At 45.4% G+C, this 22,184-nt stretch overlaps 1 protein-coding gene across 1 annotated transcript in view; it reads right to left on the minus strand.

The window, feature by feature from the left end:
• Positions 1 to 21,627, minus strand: part of LOC141051872 (uncharacterized) — a 42,454-nt gene extending 20,827 nt beyond the window's left edge. The window contains exons 1-3 of the mRNA XM_073548983.1: positions 21,470 to 21,627; positions 14,400 to 14,501; positions 10,414 to 10,590 (exon numbers count right to left, since the gene is read on the minus strand). Of these exons, the coding sequence (XP_073405084.1) occupies positions 10,414 to 10,590; positions 14,400 to 14,501; positions 21,470 to 21,527 (337 nt within the window). The 5' untranslated portion in view covers positions 21,528 to 21,627. The remainder of the gene's footprint in view (positions 1 to 10,413; positions 10,591 to 14,399; positions 14,502 to 21,469) is intronic.
• Positions 21,628 to 22,184: the final 557 nt, after the last annotated feature.

Genomic DNA, 22,184 nt, shown 5'->3' on the forward strand with positions numbered 1-22,184 from the left:
TGCCTCCAAACCGAGGAAGACGCAACTCCAGGCAACGGAAAGGAGTCTCGAACATGAGCTTAATGAGCTGGAAGTCAGAAAAGCCTTTATAAGAGAGAAGCATGGTCCATTCAAGGATAAACTAATGAATGAGGACAGATTTAGAGAAATGGCTGACAACAGAGAGCAAAGGCAGATGGTGCTGCAGCCTGAGAGCCAGGTGGATGAAGATGAAGACCAGCAGAAAGCCCCACCTGGCAGCCTGCAAAGTCACCCGCAGGCCACGTGCAGTGAGCTCCCTGCAGGACAGGCGACATTGACATCTGGTTGCAGTTCTGCTGGCTCTGGGGAGGACAGTGACAACAGTGGCCAGAGAGGGGCACTAATGATGGAGATCAAGCTCCTGGAGTCCCCAGTGTGCCTTGAGAATTTCCATCTTGGTGATGATTTACCAGAGGAAGCACCTGGGGGCCAGAAGAAAAAGGGATAGATCACCAAGCCAAAGCTACAGGAAGCGGTAAGCTATTTATATGCCCGCCTCCCTGTACCTTCAGGAGTTGGCTGCAGGGTCAGCTCGCTGTATAAGCCCTGTTGCCCAGCCCAGCCCGGATTCTACTGTGAATCTGGTGCAAAGGCATGGGGAGAGTACAGAGCGCGGTAGTGGGGCACAGAGGTCCGTCTCTATTTGTAGTAGCAAGGATGTATCAAGAGGTGCATCAGCCAAGAGGCAGGACAATGAGGGCGGGCGAATGGTCAGGCCATGATACCGTGGCATGCTCCTCAGTGGGAGGGAGGAGCAGCCCAGTGTCCAGGTCAGCTCTAGTAGCCTCGGCGCCACTGAAAGCTGTTGCCACTGATCACTTAGTTGAGAAGCAATGGCTGTGTGAGTGGGTTCTCGGGGCTGGGCGTTTCGATCCTCCCAACGTTCTATTTTGTGTTGGTGCCGCTGGTCAACAAGATCCTGATATAAAGGATCAGTGGTGCCTCACAGCAGCAAAAGATCAGGGCCGTCTGATGTCAACTGTTAAATAGCGGAAATTACCAGCTGATGATGCGGAGGGCACACGTAACAACAGGAGTGAGGTCGCCTCCAGGTCTGTGGAGGAAATTGACCCCTTGTGCCTGATGATGCAGAGGTCTAAATGTCACCCCCTGTTGTCACTGGTCCAGCAGGAGTGAATATGGTGGGGGGTATGATGAATGAGGAAAATTCTTTCTCTAGTGGTGTGGTTGCTGGTTTGGTGGAGGGTGAGGGGGTTATGGAGGTGGGTAATAATGGTACTGTTGGTGTTGATGTGGTCACTGGTCCGGTTGCCCCCCTGGTGGTGGCAGCATCCGTTAGTAGTTATGCCGCTGTCACCTCCGGGGGAAATAGGGCGTCCTTCTCGTCTCCAGGCTCTGGGGACGGCATGTTGCAGCGGCGTCTCCTGAAGGCTTTAAAGAAGGGGGAGGGATCACAAGTGGTAGAGGGTCGAGAGGTTGATCTATCCTTCTGGATAGAGAGGCATGGCCTCGGGGCCTTCCGAGATCAAAACAGTGGGAATACAGTGTGGTCCATCCCAACAGCCAGGCTGGGTAGTGTGCGGAGGAATGTGGTCCTTCTTCTGTGGAGGGGCAGTGATGTGTGTCCTCCAACATCCAAGGTTGTGGAGCTCCTGCTGATGATGGGCTGAGTTTGATGTCAGCTTTGTTTGGCCAGAGGGGCTTAAGCTCTTCTAGTTGAATTATGAGTTGGCAAAAAATGAACCCAGTTGGCGAGACTTTGCCATTCAGGCAGTGTCTCACCAAAACCAAGTCAAGAAAGTGACCGTGATGACTTGTAATGAGTCACTTTCTTGTTATGACATCATGACCTAGTTTAGCCGATATGGAGAGGTAGTGGAGATGCCAAAGAAAAACCGTGACAAGTTTGGTATCTGGTCAGGGGCCTGGACGTTTATGGTAAAACTTCAGTGTTCAGGTGGTACGATTGCCCACATACCATCATCTGCCTTCCTGAGTAGGGCAAAAAAGCAGAGATGCTTACCCACCCGGGCCTCTAGACAAATGCACTGGACCTCAGGATGCAGTGGACCTATATAGTTAAGATGGCGGCACAGACACCACAATTTACAAGACCAAATGGGCCCAACTGCACCCTGAAAAATAAAGTGCAAAAAACACATAAAAAATGTGAGGTATTAGCTATTATTTTGGCCAAAATATGTGAGCCCGTAACCTGCGCCAAAGGTCCTCACGTTTACGGGTCATAACACTAAATCCTAGCACTAAAATAGCACAAAATGAGGACGTAAAAATCCTCAAATAATACAAGAACACAGCAAAAAAAGCAGAGATGCTTACCAGGATGCAGTGGACACATATAGTGTCTGTTCACATGGCATGCATTTTGATAGCGCTGGGCAGCCCGCTTGATCTAATAGAAGGGTGTAACTACTAGGCTGTTAACCTGGATGCTGTGCATTGCCATAGTGTGAACAGCGCCGCATACAGGTTTTTATTATGCATTAATATACCAAGCAACCGCCCCCTCCATGTATTGGTAGGCTGTGAGCGGTTGTCTCATCGATATTCTTGCGCCTGTGTTGCCGCCGTCTTAACTATATGGGTCCATTGCATTTGTCTAGAGGCCTGGGCGGGTAAGCATCTCTGCTTTTTTGCTGTTTTCTTGTATTATTGGAGGATTTTTAAGTCCTCTTTTTGTGCTATTTTAGTGTTAGGATTTAGTACTTCCTGAGTAGGGATCATATCCTGGTCTTCTACCAGGGGCAACCGAAGGTCTGTCACAGGTGCGGAGACCCCACACACTTCAGTGCAAACTGCACTGTGCAGAAATGTGCATTGTGTGGGGATATCGGCTATCTTGCTGCATCTTGTGTGGAGATGAGGTGCCACCTGTGTGGTAACTTAGGTCACCCATTCAGCCGTTGTCCTCGCTCCTTCGCTAATGCAGTTGTGACCCCGGTGGGAGAAAGCCATGAGGCTGATTCTGCTGGGGAAGGGACTAGTAGGGGTGAGGGAGCTGAGGGGCCAAGGAGGAAAAGCAATAAAAAGACGCCTGCCCAGCTGAGGCGTCTAGACAAGCGCAGACAGGAGAGGGAGCTGGGCAAGCCCCGTGCTACTAAGGTGACCCCTATCCTGGATGCCAGTCTTGCTGCTGAGGCACTGGGGGATGATGAGTTGGATGAGGAGGTCAGGAGGATCCACAGGGAGGAAAGTGCCACTGCCTCCCATTATGAAAGTATGGATGAGGACAATAGGCAATGGCTAGAGGACAAGCGTAAGCTTGGCACCTAAAAGAAGAGAAAGAAGGGAGATAAAACATCTTCTCCCGCTCTGACCAAGGTACAGTTTTGGCCAAAAGTCTTGACACCCCTGCAATTCTGTCAGATAATACTCAGTTTTTTCCTGAAAATGATTGCAAACACAAATTCTTTTGCATTGTTATCTTCATTTAATTTGTCTTAAATGAAAAAACACAAAAGAGAATGAAGCAAAAAGCAAAACATTGATCATTTCACACAAAACTCCAAAAATGGGCCAGACAAAAGTAATGGCACCCTCAGCCTAATACTTGGTTGCACAACCTTTAGCCAAAATAACTGTGACCAACCACTTCCAGTAACCATCAATGAGTTTCTTACAATGCTCTGCTGGAATTTTAGACCATTCTTCTTTGGCAAACTGCTCCAGGTCCCTGATATTTGAAGGGTGCCTTCTCCAAACCACCATTTTTAGATCTCTCCACAGGTGTTCTATGGGATTCAGGTCTGGACTCATTGCTGGCCATCTTAGAAGTCTCCAGTGCTTTCTTTCAAACCATTTTCTAGTGCTTTTTGAAGTGTGTTTTGGGTCATTGTCCTGCTGGAAGACCCATGACCTCTGAGGGAGACCCAGCTTTCTCACACTGGGCCCTACATTATGCTGCAAAATTTGTTGGTAGTCTTCAGACTTCATAATGCCTTGCACTCGGTCAAGCAGTCCAGTGCCAGAGACAGCAAAGCAACCCCAAAACATCAGGGAACCTCCGCCATGTTTGACTGTAGGGACCGTGTTCTTTTCTTTGAATGCCTCTTTTTTTTCTCCTGTAAACTCTATGTTGATACCTTTGCCCAAAAAGCTCTACTTTTGCCTCATCTGACCAGAAAACATTCTTCCAAAACGTTTTAGGCTTTTTCAGGTAAGTTTTGGCAAACTCCAGCCTGGCTTTTTTATGTCTCGGGTAAGAAGTGGGGTCTTCCTGGGTCTCCTACCATACAGTCCCTTTTCATTCAGACGCCGACGGATAGTACGGGTTGACACTGCTGTACCCTTGGACTGCAGGGCAGCTTGAACTTGTTTGGATGTTAGTCGAGGTTCTTTATCCAACATCCGCACAATCTTGCGTTGAAATCTCTTGTCAATTTTTCTTTTCCGTCCACATCTAGGGAGGTTAGCCACAGTGCCATGGGCTTTAAACTTCTTGATGACACTGCGCACGGTAGACACAGGAACATTCAGGTCTTTGGAGATGGACTTGTAGCCTTGAGATTGCTCATGCTTCCTCACAATTTGGTTTCTCAAGTCCTCAGACAGTTCTTTGGTCTTCTTTCTTTTCTCCATGCTCAATGTGGTACACACAAGGACACAGGACAGAGGTTGAATCAACTTTAATCCATGTCAACTGGCTGCAAGTGTGATTTAGTTATTGCCAACACCTGTTATGTGCCACAGGTAAGTTACAAGTGCTGTTAATTACACAAATTAGAGAAGCATCACATGATTTTTCGAACAGTGCCAATACTTTTGTCCACCCTCTTTTTTTATGTTTGGTGTGGAATTATATCCAATTTGGCTTTAGGACAATTCTTTTTGTGTTTTTTCATTTAAGACAAATTAAATGAAGATAATAATACCAAAGAATTTGTGTTTGCAATCATTTTCAGGAAGAAACTGAGTATTATCTGACTTAATTGCAGGGGTGTCAATACTTTTGGCCACAACTGTACCTAAGGATGGAAAAACTGACTCCCCTCTGGTTGGTCTTTCTAACCGGTTCCAAGACTTTGAGAACATCTCTTCCTCGGAGGAGAAAGCGGAGGGTGAGATTCCAGCTTCGGTGGGGCTTACAGGGGGTGCTGAGTCTTCTTCTTCTGGGAATGTAAGGTCCTTGGAGGGAGTGACTGGCCCAGAGTCCAGAGACGAGCACAATAAAAAGGTAAAGCTTATGGGAATGGACACCTCCGTGTAATTAAAGAGGGGGAAGGATTCCTCCTCTGAGGCAGAGGATAAGGGTAATGGGAAGAAGAAAGCCATCTGATTCAATCACCAATGATGGCAGTACCCACTCCGTTGACACTGGCGTCCATTATTGTCGCCAGCATAAAGTGAAATACAGACAGATTTGTGGCCTTTGATTTTCTCAGCCGTGTTGAAGCTGACATTTTCTTTTTGCAAGAGACCAAGCTGCCCAACATGGCAGACATGTTTAAAGCTGAGAGGGAGTTGAGACTTGGGCCCTCCAATTAGTCTGATCTTAGATGTCCTCATGAAGGGACAAGAGCTCTGGCTCAATCTAAGTGGGACCGGAAGTGTCTCTTTATGAGGATCAAGCACTACCTTTTTATAAGTCAGTAGGTTGTCTTTGGAGGGGGCTTCAATACTGTCACGAGGCCCCGAGATAGAGGAGGTTCCAGAGACAAGCTGACTTATGATAGCATCGCCCTTAATAGTATAGCTAGTGGGGCTCGCCTAGTGGATGTCCACATTCGGCACACAGCAGGCCACGAAGGGTTCACCTATCATAGAGGTAATTGTAGGTCCAGAATAGATAGGCTTTATTTAAAGGAGGAAGCTGTCTCTTCAGCAGTGTCTGTGGTTGAGGTGGAGTTCTCTGATCACTGTTTAATTTTGTTTTGTTACAGAGACCCTCTGGATGGGAAGAGGCTTTTGGAGCTCAATTCATCTCTCTTGGAAGAAGCGGACATAAGACAGTCCTTTGAGGATTTTCTTCAGAGCCAGGTACCCTTACTGGATCTTTGTAAGTAGTAAGTCAGAGTGGTCGGAGATATTCAAGAAAAAGGTGACGAGATTCTTCCTCCAGCTCTCGAGCCTTGGGAGTCTGAGCAGGTACCGCCTGTATCAGGGTCTGAGGAGGAAACTCGAGCATCTCAACTGGAGGTAGATGCGAGGAGATCTCCAGAGTGAAATCTTTGCTCATGAGGTGTCAGTACGATGGACACGCATCTTTGGTTTTTGAGAGGGATTGCGGGAAGTATCGCTCGCCCGACCCTTACAGAGACTGCAAGATGTCAGTGAATAGTAAAGTGGTTACAGGACTGGTCGACACTGCGGGGTCCCTGAGGCAATTCAGATCAGGGATCCTGGAGGTTGACAGATCCTTCCACTCGCACCTCTTGGGGGAGAGGGATCTTGACTTGGATGAGATGTCAGCTTTTCTGGCTGAAACCATCCCCGAACCAAGGGTAGACCCCTCTCTTGACATTTTGACAGAGATGATCAGGGAAGAGGAAGTTAAGTTGGCGATTGAAGGGCTTGCCCCCAAAAATCACCTGGTCCAGATGGCTTAACATCTGAATTCTATAAGACCTTTAAGGACACTTTGGTTCCCCTCTTGACTGAAGTATTCAATGAGTTTCTTTCCTCGGCATTCTGCCAAAGTCAATGAGGAGGTCTGCCCTGATCATCTTGTCAAACGATAAGGACCCATCTTGCATTGAGAATTGGTGTCCCATAGCGCTTCTCAATGCAGAGATGAAGGTTCTGGCAAAGGTGCTGTTTAATCGGCTGGTGAAATTTGAACCACAACTCCTTTTGTTGGCCCAGCATTGCTCTGTTACAGGCCACAGCACATTTAGTGCTGTGCTGTGTGTCCAAGAGGCAGTGGAGCAGGGTAGGGCTGGTCACTGGAAGGGGTACATGCTGTCACTGGGCCAAGCAAAAGCGTTTGATCGGGTTCATCATGAGTACTCTGGTTTGGCCTTCTGAGATATGGCCTGCTGGGGGGGTTTGTTGATTGGCTTAAGACCTTGTACGGTGAGGCAGAAAGTTTCCCGCTTGTGTATGGTTGGATTGGTAGCTGTTTTGAGCTTGGATCTGAGGTTCGCCCGGGTTGTCCCTTGAGCCTGCTGCTGTATGTGTTTGCGATTGATCCACTTCTTAGAAGGGTGGAGCGTGGACCATTGGACGGGATCGGGATGGACCGGGCAAGCACTGGAAGCCGCTCTGAGGGTGGTGGCATATGCCGATGATGTCACTGTTTTTGTTTCCTCTCACGAGGAGGCAGAGTGGCTGATATCAGATGTAGATCGCTACTTGGAAGAATCCGGGTCCAAGATCAACTGGGATAAGTGTGAGAGTCTCTGGCTGAGAGGAGGAGATCCTGGTTTTGATCTCCCAGACACCCTTCCAGGACCCAAAGTCTCTGCAAAAGTCCTTGGCATCGAATTTGGCCAGGGGGATTACCTCAAACAAAATTGGGACAGCAGGCTAGAGAATGCCACTCAGAAGGTGAACCAATGGAAGGGTTGGTCTTTGACCCTCAGGGAAAGGGTAAACCTGATCAAAACTTACTTGCTCCCTTTACTGATTTATCTGGGCAGTGTGTGCATCTTACCGGAGTCTCTCTGGACTCGGGTCTACAGTTTGTTCTTCCAACTGTTATGGGGGAATAGACTGAACCTGGTCAAGAGGGAGGTTACTTACCATACGAGAAGACTAGGAGGGTTGGGTATGGTCAACCCTGTGGTATTCCTTGTGGATACCTTCATTAAGGTCAATATTGCAAACCTCTGGAAAGAGAGGGCTCCTCTGTGGGTATTCTCCTGTAGGGGATGGTTTCAGCCTTTCTTCCAGGAATGGGAGACAGGAGGGCAAGTGAAGGATCTTCTCACACCGCATGGACATCTTCCGGCTTAGGCTACCTTGGTTCTGAAGGTAATTCACCGGTGGGGTCTGGGAATGTGGGAGATCAGGACTCTACCAAGGAAACTACTTGATAATAGGGTTCTCTTGACCCATTTCCAGAGGCCACTGGTGCTCAGGGATTGCCCAAGTCGGGATCTTGGGGTGGGTTTGCATCTTTTGAAATCTGTCAGGATCCCCTCGAAGTTTTGGGACTTGGCTTGGCGCTGCTTCCATGGTAAACTGTGTGTGAGGGACAATCTGAAGTGTAGAAGCTCTGAGGACAGGAACTGTCCTTGGGAGCATTGAAGTACCGTGCTAGAAAGCATGGACCACTTCCTGCTTCATTGTCCCTTCAACACAGAAGTGTACAACAGGGTGAGCGTCTCCATTGGCTGGTCTTGTCTGGCCGGTCTCTCCTATGCGGAATGGGCCTATGGAACTTTCGGAGACCTTGGTAGTTGGGACCGCTGCATCTTATTTCTAGTTAGCACAGTGGTTAGGTATCACACGTGGAACGCACAGTGCTTAGTATCGACGCAACAGAAAATCCTCCCAGTGGACGATGTGTTTAGGACCATACTCAGTGACCTGTTGAAGGTGCGCTCTCTGGAGTATGAGAAACTGGGCACACGTAGGGCCGCTCTCCCCTGGAGGGGCTTTTCTTTAAGTGTGCCCTAGTCTGGTCATCTCCTTTCCTGGTGGTGGGCTGATGCTGACTGTAGATTTTTGTTTTGATCATCATGTGTGTGAGGAGAGAATGATCGGCTGGACCAGTGTTCATTATACTGATTATGTTCTGGCTGATCTTCTTGTTATGTTTCTGCTATATAATAATAATAATAACAATGTATTTCATTTTTATAGTAAAAGATCTACAGGATGTAAATCAGGATCATTACAGGAACAGTAATGTAATGTTTGTACACAGTTACTGCACTAGCAGAACAGTGAGTGCAGCTCTGGGATATAATACAGGGATCCATAGAAATAAGTTGCAGAACTTGAACTTAATTATGTTTAATGTGTAATGTGGTTTTCCTCATAAGTGGACATACCATTTAAGCATCTTCTGATGTGTAACGCAGACAAATGTATTTATTATTTAGTAAAAATTCAGAAAGTTGTGAGTTAAGCTACCTGTATATACTCGTGTATAAGCCGACCCGAGTATAAGCTGACCCCCCTAATTTTGCCACAAAAAACTGGGAAAAAATATCGAGTATAAGCCGAGGGTGGCAAATGCAACATGCTCCATATTAATATATGCCCCATATAATGCTGCACAAAGATTAATGGTGGCCCATAAAATGCTCCATATTAATATATGCCCCATATAATAATGCTGCACAAAGGTTATTGGTGGCCCATAACATGCTCCATATTAATATATATGCCCCATATAATAATGCTGCTGCTGCGATTTAAAAAAAAAATGACATACTTTTCCTTATGGCATCCTTATGGCATAGCTGGCTCACCCTCCCCCAGTGCTACTCACCCTCCTGGCGTCTGCATATCCGGCACTGCTACATCTCAGTCACAGTGTCTGTATCTCCCTTCTGTCTTCTTCCTGTGGGGTCACATGGTACCCCTCATTAAAGTCATTAATATTCGGCTCCACCCCCATAAGAGTGGAGACACGTCCATATTCATGACTTTAAAGAGCAGTACCATGTGACCGCACAGGAAGGGAGATACAGACGCCGGGACTGAGATGTAGCAGAGACGGATATGCAGACGCTAGGAGGGTGATTATCATATCTCCTGCTCCCCCTCCCTTGCTGGCTTTCAGGTGTATGACTCATGTATAAGCCGAGAGTGTCTTTATCAGCCCAAAAAAGGGGCTGAAAAACTCGGCTTATACACGAGTATATACGGTAAGTGTCCATGGTCAGTAGTCCCTTTAATTTTACAATTAGGAAAGGGAAAGAGGATATGTGCTCACCAAAATTAGTCCTACAAGCCAGTTGTGCCTATGGATCAAATGGCCTGCCACCATGTATAGTAAACGTAGAAAGAAGAGGAAGATCCAGCACTGGAGACTTAGTAAAATCCACGGAAAAAACTTTATTCACATATTCTCATGAATAAAAACAAGACAAGGGGAAAGAACCCCCACGCCTGTGAGGTTCGAAAAGCGTAAGTCGTGGGGGTTCTTTCCCCTTGTCTTGTTTTTATTCATGAGAATATGTGAATAAAGTTTTTTCCATGGATTTTACTAAGTCTCCAGTGCCGGATCTTCCTCTTCTTTCTACCTTTAATTTTACACTTTATAGGCGGCCTGGTTATGGATTCCCACCCTTAAAGAAAGTCTATGCCTGATGAAGAGACCTGAGTAGTCTCGAAAGCTTGCAATTTGTTACCATCTTTTCAGTTAGCCTGTAAAAGGTATCAACCACTGAGGACTCTCAATTCTGAATATTTTTCCACCCTTAAAAGTGATTTTTCATGTATTTCCATGTATATCTGCACACTGTATCAAAAGCTTTCTTATGGAGGTCCAGATAGGAAGTAGGGGGCACCACATACCTCTGCTGTTGTCACTGGTTCCTGGAACGTTAGAATTCGGGTCGGCCACACTGACTATCCGGGGGTCGTTACACAGGTCTTTATTACAACACTTCCGGACTATAGAGCTGTCGTCTGGATTGTTACTGCAGAAATGTGTGGGCTGACAGCCCATCTCACGGCTTTTGAGTTTTCCATCTGCCATTAAAATACAATAATTCATCAAACTACAGGGTCAATATGTGAGAATGGTGAGAGACGGCTGCATGAACTAGCGCCATGTAATACTACATCTCCCTCTGGCGTTTCCAGCTCTTGGACCCGTCATTGGTCGGGTGATGAAGACAACGGGACATGTGGCTGGTGAAGTTTTATCATCGACTTGAATGGGAGCTTCACATACAGTACCTGCAAGTGGTGCAACCCTATAATAGTACCTTGTGGCCTCTGAGCAACATTCACAGTTGGAAATGGATGATTTCCATCAGTCAATTCAGTTTTTGTATTTGTAAAGAAAACAAGCACAGCTCATAAAAAAATCTTAAGATAAAAACAGCTAAAAAAAACAGCTCAGGAAGAAAACAGTTTAGGATAAAAACAGCTCAGGAAGCAGGGGCGGGGGTGGGAACAGCCCAGGATAAAAAGTGCTCATGAAAAAAGAGCTCAGGATGATAACAGCTCAGGAAAAGAAAACTGCTCAGAAAAAATTGCTCAGGAAAAAAAAAGCTGAAAAAAAACAGCACAGGATGGAGAAAACAGCTTAGGATAAAACATAAAAAAACCGCTCAGGTACAAAAACAGCTCAGGAATAAAAATAGCTGAGGGAAAAACAACTCAAGAAATAAACATCTCAGGAAAAAATCAGCTCCTGGAAACCTCCCAATCGGCATGTGCCTGGAATGAATTATGAGTTTAAATAGGACCTGCTAGCAAATTCAATCTCTAATTAAAAGTTTTATTGTAAAGCCCCTTTAAATTTAGCATTTTGTTAGGGCATTACTGCAAAATCTATTCTTGAAGTTTTATTCTCAGGTGAAGTGAGGCGGGCTCATCACTCTTCTGCTCCGCACACCGCCGGCCTTTTGATTGTTGATTGGCAGGCCACTCTTCCCTAAGTAACCTAGCAAGGTATGACTGTAAAAAAGCATTAAAGGGGCTTTACACCCATGCCTTTAGATAGGGGTGGGAAGTCCTGCTGACAGATGTATCCCATCTCCACACAGCTCTATGTGCAGGTGCCCGATAGCTGTTTCACCTTGTGCTGGAATTTCCTGCTGTGAACGGGGCAGAAGGAGCTTATTTCTGTGTTTGAAAACAGAATAAATGAATTATTTTACTATGAGTAGGTAAGGAACATCACATGTAGTGGAGATACACGTGCATTTCATTAAATTAGAATATCATCAAAAAGTTAATTTGTTACAGTTCTTCAATACAAAAGGTGAGACTCATATATTATATAGAGTCATTGTCATGATCCAGACCGAGTTTTGACTCCTGTTCTCCCATTTTTCCAATCTAGTCATGCCAGGGGTTAACATTCTCAGCCTCAGTCTGGTCTCAGGTTTGCTATTTATCTCCGTTGCGTTCTGCAGACCATGTCAGTTATAGTTTCTGCCTACGACGTGTGTGGCTGACCCCATTTGCCCTGATTTGTCCTGCTCCTTGCTTACTGAACCCGTGTTTGTTTATCCCCTCTTCCCTTCCTGACTCAGTGTTTCCCTTTCATGTATTGACTCCCTGATTTTGACTTGGCGTGGACCCTGACTTGTTGTTTTGTCTCTTGTCTTTGGCATATCTGCTCCTGACCGGTACTAATCCATTTGGCTAGTTTGTGACTCTGTGTTTGATTATTCCTTTTGTACTGCGCTACAGTCTTATATCGACCCGGCTTGTTTGACTATTCTGCTGCCACCTGGTGCTGGCCTCGCCGCTGCATGCAAGTCTGGCTTTGCTGTGTGCAGTCCTCCCTCCACTCTATTGCCATCTAGTGGAGCTGGCATTTACCTGCATTTCAGCGGCGTGACAGTCATTACAAACAGTGATCTATTTCAAGTGTTTAATTCTGTTAATATTGATGATTATGGCTTACCGCTAATGAAAACCCAAAAGTCATTATCTAATTAAATTAGAATAATAAACAAAAAACACCTGCAAAGGCTTCCTAAGCATTTAAAAATGTCCCTTAATCTGTTTCAGTAGGTTCCACAATCATGGGGAAGACTGCTGACTTGACAGATGTCTAGAAGGCAGTCATTGACACAATCCACAAGGAGGGTAAGCCACAAAAGGTCATTGTTAAAGAAGCTGGCTGTTCACAGAGTGCCGTATCCAAGCATATTAATGAAAAATTGAGTGGAAGGAAGAAGTGTGGGGGAAAAAAGGTGCACAAGCAACCGGGATAACTGAAGCCTTGAAAGGATTGTTAAGAAAAGGCCATTCAACAATTTGGAGGAGCTTCACAAGGAGTGGACTGCTGTTGGAGTAACTGATTAAAGAGCCACCACACACAGATGTATCCAGGACATAGGCTACAAGTGTCGCATTCCTTGTGTCAAGCCACTCATGACCAATAGACATCGCCAGAAGCATCTTACCTGGGCCAAGGAGAAAAGGAAATGGTCTGTTGCTCAGTGGTCCAAGGTGTTGTTTTCCCATGAAAGTAAAGTCTGCATTTTATTTGGAAATCAAGGTCCCATCCCAGAGTCTGGAGGAAGAGTGGAGAGGCCACAATCCAATCTGCTTGAGGTATAGTGTGAAGTTTCTACAATCAGTGATGGTTTGGGGAGCCATGTCATCTGCTGGTGTAGGTCCACTGTGTTTTATCAAGACCAAAGTCAGCACAGCCGTCTACCAGGACATTTTAGAGCACTTCATGCTTCCCTCTGCCGACAAGCTTTTTGGAGATGGAAATTTCCTTCTCCAGCAGGACTTAGCACCTGTCCACATTGCCAAAGGTACCAATACCTGGTTTAAAAACAACAGTATCACTGTGCTTTACTGGCCAGCATACTCGCCTGACCTTAACCCCATAGAATCTATGGCGTATTGTCAAGAAGAAGATGAGATACACCAGACCCAACAATGCAGACGGGCTGAAGGCTGCTATCAAAGCAACCTGGGCTTCCATAAGCAGAAAAGAAGAAGAATGTGCTCCAGTGATGAAACAATCCACTGATTAATTAAAAAAAGTTTTTTATTTGTTTCTTAATAACATGAAAAAACAATGTGGGTAACACAAGAAGCAGAGATATGACCAACGCGTTTCAGCAATTAAGCCTTCATCATGGGCTTCCATAACACCTCAGCAGTGCCACAGGCTGATTGCCTCCATGCCACGCTGCATTGATGCAGTAATTAATGCAAAAGGAGCCCCGACCAAGTATTGAGTGCATTTACTGAACATATATTTCAGTAGGCCAACATTTCGGATTTTTAAGTAATTTTTCAAGCTGGTGTTATAAAGTTTTCTAATTTACTGAGATAATGACTTTTGGGTTTTCATTGGCTATAAGCCATAATCATCAACAGTAACAGAAATAAACACGTGAAATACATCACTCCGTCTGTAATGACTCTATATAATATGAGTTTCACTTCTTATTGAAGAACGGAATTAAATTAACTTTTTGATGATATTCTAATTTAATGAGAATCACTTGTATATATTTTTCTATTTCAGTGGGCCATATCAATCTGTAATATGACGTAATCCAGGGGAAGGCAGCACTGCCCTAATACTGATATGAGAAACTAAGATCACATCTAAGTAATTAAAAGATCTGTATTAGTATAACAAAATGGCTGGTAATTGGCAATTATGTGGAACTCTGCCTGGGCATGTACTAATTAAGAAAAGTTGGTAAAGTGGAGAGGGAAGGGCACTTAATAGACACTTTGCCCAGAATGAAATAAAGTCTATCACCATTCTTGAGTAAGCACCCTGTGTAATAGCTGCAAATGACTCATTATAATTACAGACATCAGTAAATTAAACACAAACTTACGGTCGTACACTTCGACTGTCATACATTGCTGCTCCTCTTCACATTTCTCGGTGCCATTATTTTCACAATTCCCATCGCATGAATAGCAAATAAGAGCCGAGCCTGGGAAATAAAGGAGAGGGACTACTGAATGAGTAATAAACAAAGGATCCCTTGGGGGCCCCCATCACATTCCATTGAAACCCCCAAATGTAATGAAACCCTTTTCGACCCCCTCCTCTCTTCCAGATCACATATCCGGGCTCCTCACGTCCACCTTATCATAATTTCACAATAAATCAGCTTTTATTTTGGCCTTGAGTCAAGAAAATGCTTGTACATGCCCTCATCTCCCTCCTTGACTACTGCAACGTCCTTCAGTGTTTCCATCCTGCTATCGCCCCTCCAATGCATTCTCAATTCTGCTTCCACTTCTCCCCTTACTCCATCACCGACAAGTCTCTGCCAATCCCCTCACTGGCTACCCATGCCCAAGGATGAGAACAGGGCAGTCCACAAATTGTCCTCTGTCCACCAGATCACTGCCATGATCTCCTGATATTTCCTCGCAGACAGGTCCTTTCTTTTGTTTGCTCCACAGTTTATCATCTCTCAAATTTCCCTTGTTATTCCCCGATATTCCAAAACTCACAACCTCAACACATCAGATTCTACAGTCAGAAAAATCTTAGCTTTAAATTTTCTGGACAATACTCAGGGCATGAGGATAAATACTAATTCTGACCCAACTAGCAGCTCCATGTACATTTACTCTTAAAGGACAATACAAAACTCTAGGTCCTGTTAGTGGTACATAGTATTTTGACTATCTCCCATGTATCACTAGCACTGTCATCTCCTCCTCACACTACTACACCATGACATGTATACACAACACAGTGCAAACAGCAGTGTCATCTCCTCCTCACACTACTACACCATGACATGTATACACAGCACGGTGCACACAGCAGTGTCATCTCCTCCTCACACTACTACACCATGACATGTATACACAGCACAGTGCACACAACAGTGTCATCTCCTCCTCACACTACACCATGACCTGTATACACAGCACAGTGCACACAGCAGTGTCATCTCCTCCTCACACTACTACACCATGACATGTATACACAGCACGGTGCACACAACAGTGTCATCTCCTCACACTACACCATGACATGTATACACAGCACAGTGCACACAGCAGTGTCTTCTCCTCCTCACACTACTACACCATGACATGTATACACAGCACAGTGCACACAACAGTGTCATCTCCTCCTCATACTACTACACCATGACGTGTATACACAGCACAGGGCAAACAGCAGTGTCATCTCCTCCTCACACTACACCATGACATGTATACACAGCACAGTGCACACAGCAATGTCATCTCCTCACACTGCTATACAATGACATGTATACACAGCACAGTGCACACAGCAGTGTCATCTTCTCCTCACACTCAGGACCGGTTTTAGGCAAAGTGGAGCCCTAGGCAAAGTTTAAAATGGGGCCCCAAATGCTAACATATTGCACATCACATAGAAGCATTTCAGTTGTAGTTACATGCGCTGAGTTCAGGACACTAAATGAGTGTGATCGACAATATTGAAGTCGTTTAGCACTTGTTTCCCGGCCTCTTCCCACCGTCTGAGAAAGAATGATGGGGACAGAACGATCACTAGTGGATCACTAACAGGTCACCATACAGTATCATGTTATCAGCAGCACATCTACAGTTTACACTCTTATAGTCCTCCATATAATATAATGAGCTCCATAGTCCTCCATATAGTATAATACACTCCTCATTGTCCTCCATATATTAAAATACACTGCTCAGTCCTCCATATAGTATAATACACTCCTCATAGTGCTCCATATAGTATAATGCACTGCCATAGTCATCCATGTAGTACAATTCACTTCCCATAGTATAATGCACCCCATAGTTCTTCATATAATGTATTCCCCATAGTCCTCGATATAATATAATGCAGCCTACATATAGTATAAAGCAACAACCCCATAGAGCACAATGCTGCCACACCACAGAGTATAATGCAGCCCCGCCATACAATATATTGTAACCCCCCATAGAATATAATGCAGCCCCCCTCTTATAGTATAATGCAGCCACCTCATAGAGCATAATGCAGACACACCATACAATATAATGCAACCCCCATAGAATATAATGCAGCCCCCCTCTTATAGTATAATGCAGCCACCCCTTAGACCATAATGCAGCTACCCCACAGAGTATAATGCAGCCACTCCACAGAATATAATGTAACCACCCATAGAATATAATGCAGTCCCCCTCATAGTATAATGCAGCCCCTCCATAGAATATATGGCAGCTCCCTCATAGAGTATATTGCAGCCCCCCATAGAATGTAATGCAGCCCCTTATATAGTATAATATAGCCCCTCCATAGAATACAATGTAGCCCTCCTCATATAGTATAATGCAGCCCCCACAGAATATAATGTAGCCCCCTCATAGAGTATGATGCAATCACCCCCATAGAATATCTAATATATAAAGCTCAAGTGTGTGTATGTATGAATGTACACTCACTGGCCACTTTATTAGGTACACCTGTCCAACTGTGTGTTAAGACTTAATTTCTAATCAGCCAATCACATGGCGGCAACTCAGTGCATTTAGGCATGTAGACATGGTCAAGACAATCTCCTGCAGTTCAAACCGAGCATCAGTATGGGGAAGAAAGGTGATTTGAGTGCCTTTGAACGTGGCATGATTGTTGGTGCCAGAAGGGCTGGTCTGAGAATTTCAGAAACTGCTGATCTACTGGGATTTTCACACACAACCATCTCTAGGGTTTACAGAGAATGGTCCGAAAAAGAAAAAAAAAACAGTGAGCGGCAGTTCTGTGGCCGGAAATGCCTTGTTGATGCCAGAGGTCAGAGGAGAATGGGCAGACTGGTTCGAGCTGATAGAAAGGCAACAGTGACTCAAATTGCCACCCGTTACAACCAAGGTAGGCAGAAGAGCATCTCTGAACGCACAGTGCGTCGAACTTTGAGGCAGATGGGCTACAGCAGCAGAAGACCACACTGGGTACCACTCCTCTCAGCTAAGAACAGGAAACTGAGGCTACAATTTGCACAAGCTCATCGAAATTGGACAGTAGAAGATTGGAAAAACGTTGCCTGGTCTGATGAGTCTCGATTTCTGCTGCGACATTCGGATGGTAGGGTCAGAATTTGGCGTAAACAACATGAAAGCATGGATCCATCCTGCCTTGTATCAACGGTTCAGGCTGGTGGTGGTGGTGTCTTGGTGTCGGGAATTTTTTCTTGGCACTCTTTGGGCCCCTTGGTACCAATTGAGCATCGTTGCAACGCCACAGCCTACCTGAGTATTGTTGCTGACCATGTCCATCCCTTTATGACCACAATGTACCCAACATCTGATGGCTACTTTCAGCAGGATAATGCGCCATGTCATAAAGCTCGAATCATCTCAGATTGGTTTCTTGAACATGACAATGAGTTCACTGTACTCAAATGGCCTCCTCAGTCACCAGATCTCAATCCAATAGAGCATCTTTGGGATGAGGTGGAACGGGAGATTCGCATCAGGGATGTGCAGCCGACAAATCTGCGCCAACTGTGTGATGCCATCATGTCAATATGGTCCAAAATCTCTGAGGAATGCTTCCAGCACCTTGTTGAATCTCTGCCACGAAGAATTGAGGCAGTTCTGAAGGCAAAAGGGGGTCCAACCCCTTACTAGCATGGTGTACCTAATAAAGTGGCCAGTGAGTGTATATATGTATGTATGTGTGTGTGTGTGTGTGTATGTCCGGGATTGGCATCCGCACCGTCGCAGCTACAGCCACAAAATTTGGCACAGTCACACGTCTGGACCCCGAGAGCGTCCTAAGCTATGTTGTGAGGCGAAATTTTAACCCTGCGCATTCCAATTCACCAAACAATTTTGCCCCTGTCTACATACTGGGGAAAAAGTGTGTGCGCGTCAAGCTCCGCCCCTCATTATGATGTCATAATGCCCCTATCTACAAAATGGGGAAACAGTGTGTGCGTATCAAGCCCCGCCCCTCATTATGATGTCACAATCGTTGCCATGGCGACGCTGATGTCACATAGGTTGCAAGCCCCACCGCTCATTATGATGCCATAATGGTTGACTATGGGATGGAGGATGTGTGATGGGTATATGGGCACTGGACTATGGGATGGAGGATATGTATGACGGGTATATGGGCACGGGACTATGGGATGGAGAATGTTTGATGGGTATATGTGCACTGGACTATGGGATGGAGGATATGTATGACGGGTATATAGGCATGGGACTATGGGATGGACAATATGCATGATGGGTATATGGGCATGGGACTATGAGATGAAGGATGTGTGATGGGTATATGGGCACTCGACTATGGGATGGCGAATATGTATGATGGGTATATGGGCACGGGACTATGGGATGGACAATATGCATGATGGGTATATGGGCATGGGACTATGAGATGAAGGATGTGTGATGGGTATATGGGCACTCGACTATGGGATGGCGAATATGTATGATGGGTATATGGGCATGAGACTATGGGATGGAGGATGTGTGATGGGTATATGGGCACGGGACTATGGGATGGAGGATGTGTGATGGGTATATGGGCACTCGACTAAGGGATGGAGGATATGTATGATTGGTATATGGGCATGGGCCTATGGGATGGAGGATGTGTGATGGGTATATGGGCACGGGCCTATGGGATGGTGGATATGTATGATGGGTATATGGGCACGGGACTATGGGATGGAGGATAATTATAATTTGTTATAACTAACCACAGTTAGCTCTTCAGCTAGTAATAAATATAATACAGCCCCCCATAGAATATAGTGTAGCCCGAAATAGAATATAATAGAGCCCACCTCCCCATAGAATATAATGTAGCCCCCATATTATATAACACAGCTTCCCCAAAGGAAAAAATATAATAGAATATAATGTAAAATGTACCCCCATGGTATATAGCACAGCCGGATAGTATATATCCCAGCCACACATGGTATATAACACAGCCGCATAGTATATATCCCAGCCACACATGGTATATAGCCCAGCACCACATGGTATATAGCACAGCCACACATGGTATATAGCACAGCCACACATGGTATATAGCACAGCCACACATGGTATATAGCCCAGCACCACATGGTATACAGCACAGTACCATCGTATACAGCACAGCATCATCGTATACAGCACAGCACCACATATTATATAGCCCAGCACCACATGGTATACTGCACAGCACCATGGTATACAACACAGCACCATGGTATATAGCACAGCACCACATGGTATATAGCCCAGCAGCACATGGTATACAGCACCATGGTATACAGCACCATGGTATATAGCACAGCACCACATGGTATATATCACCGCCACACATGGTATATAGCCCAGCACCACATGGTATACAGCACATCACCATGGTATACAGCACAGCACCACATGGTATATAGCGCAGCACCACATGGTATATAGCACAGCACCACATGGTATATAGCCCAGCACCGCATGGTATACAGCACAGCACCATGGTATACAACACAGCACCATAGTATATAGCACAGCACCACATGATATATAGTCCAGCACCTTGGTATACAGCACAGCACCACATGGTATACATCCCAGGCCACACATTGTATACAGCCCGGCCACACATGGTATATAGCCCAGGCCATGCATGGTATATAGCCCAGCCACACATGGTATATAGCCCAGCACCACATAGTATATAGCCCATCACCACATAGTATATAGCCCAGGCCACACATGGTATATAGCCCAGCACCACATAGTATATAGCCCATCACCACATAGTAAATAGGCCAGGCCACACATGGCATATAGCCCAGCACCACATAGTATATAGCCCAGACCATACATGGTATATAGCCCAGCACCACATAGTATATAGCCTATCACCACATAGTATATAGGCCAGGCCACACATGGTATATAGCCCAGCACCACATAGTATACAGCCCAGGCCACATAGCATATACCTCCCCCCGAGAATGGCCCCACAGTCTAGCACACACAAGCACCCAAGGATATATTGGAAAAAAAAAATCCTCACCTTCTCCTCTTACCCACGCTGCTCCCGGCTCCTGTCTCCTGACACTGACGCTCTCTCCTCCATCATTGCCTCCTTCAATGCGGTGGCGGGGGAATCGGCGCTGGGGGCAGGCGGGCCCCCCTGCCTCACAGGGGCCCCATAGCAGCGGCATGATGTGCTGCTAGTTGGAGGCCCTGCTCACACTACTACACCATGACATGTATACACAGCACAGTGCACACAGCAGTGTCATGTCCTCTTCACACTTCTACACCATGACATGTATACACAGCACAGTGCACACAGCAGTGTCATGTCCTCTTCACACTTCTACACCATGACATGTATACACAGCACAGTGCACACAGCAGTGTCATGTCCTCTTCACACTTCTACACCATGACATGTATACACAGCACAGTGCACACAGCAGTGTCATGTCCTCTTCACACTTCTACACCATGACATGTATACACAGCACAGTGCACACAGCAGTGTCATGTCCTCTTCACACTTCTACACCATGACATGTATACACAGCACAGTGCACACAGCAGTGTCATGTCCTCTTCCCACTTCTACACCATGACCTGTATACACAGCACAGTGCACACCGCAGTGTTATCTCCTCCTCACACTACTACACCATGACAGGTATAGACAGGACCCTCAGTGCACATATGAAAGTATCATCCTTCTTACAGCTACCACAGTGCCCTGAATAGAAAAAAGTAATTTTCCTGGAAGAGATCAATGTGTGAATACACAACCCATTTCACTTATCTAACGCAGTACTCAATTACCAAGTCACCCATAATCAAAACTGTCTCCCCTATACCCGAGACAGTGCAAAATATGAGAACTGTCTTTTGACCCACTAACAGCCGGTGTCTCCAGCAGTGCCAATTACTTTGATGCTCTTCATGACTTTCTTACCAAGGTGGCATCTGAGGAAAATGAAGAGGATAACTGAGAAAACTCCTTTTATCTGCATCCTTAGTTTCCCAAGTTTCTCGTTTGCTTTCTGTCTTGGAACTGTCTCTTGTTACCTCCTTGAGCCTTTTATATATTGTTTTATCGCACCCAACCTCTCCCAAATTAGGTGATAGCACCAACTGGGTGTGTCCAGATCTGCCGAGAGCTCAGTTTTGGATACAGCAGTTGAAGCTCATAAATACAGGGATAGGAGATATCTCATAATGTCAATATCACATACAATGCATTGAAAACATATTCATACCCTCTGAACGTTTTCCAATTTTTTCACATTACTGCCACAACCAGGGCCTGCCCGAACGTATAGGCGAACTAGGCAGCCGCCCAGGGCGCCGACCCAAAGGGGGCGCCAGAGAAAAAATAGAAAAAATTATGAAAAATCTTTTCAAAAGGCAAAAAGTTTTTAGGGATGGAAAGAAAAGTGTACGTATTTAAGGGCAAATATGATGCAAGAGAGGTTGGTTCAGTTGGCAACAATTTCGATAGAATCTGAAGTTGCTAAACAAATTAATCTCGGTGACTTAGTGTCATCCTTTTAAAAAAAAAAGGCAAGGAAACAAAACTTTTAATTACCTATGGTCGTTTTTGTTTTGTGTTATTGATTACTTTGTATATATTTGTCCTATACAACTTCTCAGAAGATTAAAGAGTTAGG

This window comes from Dendrobates tinctorius, unplaced genomic scaffold (genome assembly GCF_039654945.1).
Source record: "Dendrobates tinctorius isolate UK_male_01 unplaced genomic scaffold, ASM3965494v1 ptg000158l, whole genome shotgun sequence".
Taxonomy (NCBI): Eukaryota; Metazoa; Chordata; class Amphibia; order Anura; family Dendrobatidae; genus Dendrobates; species Dendrobates tinctorius.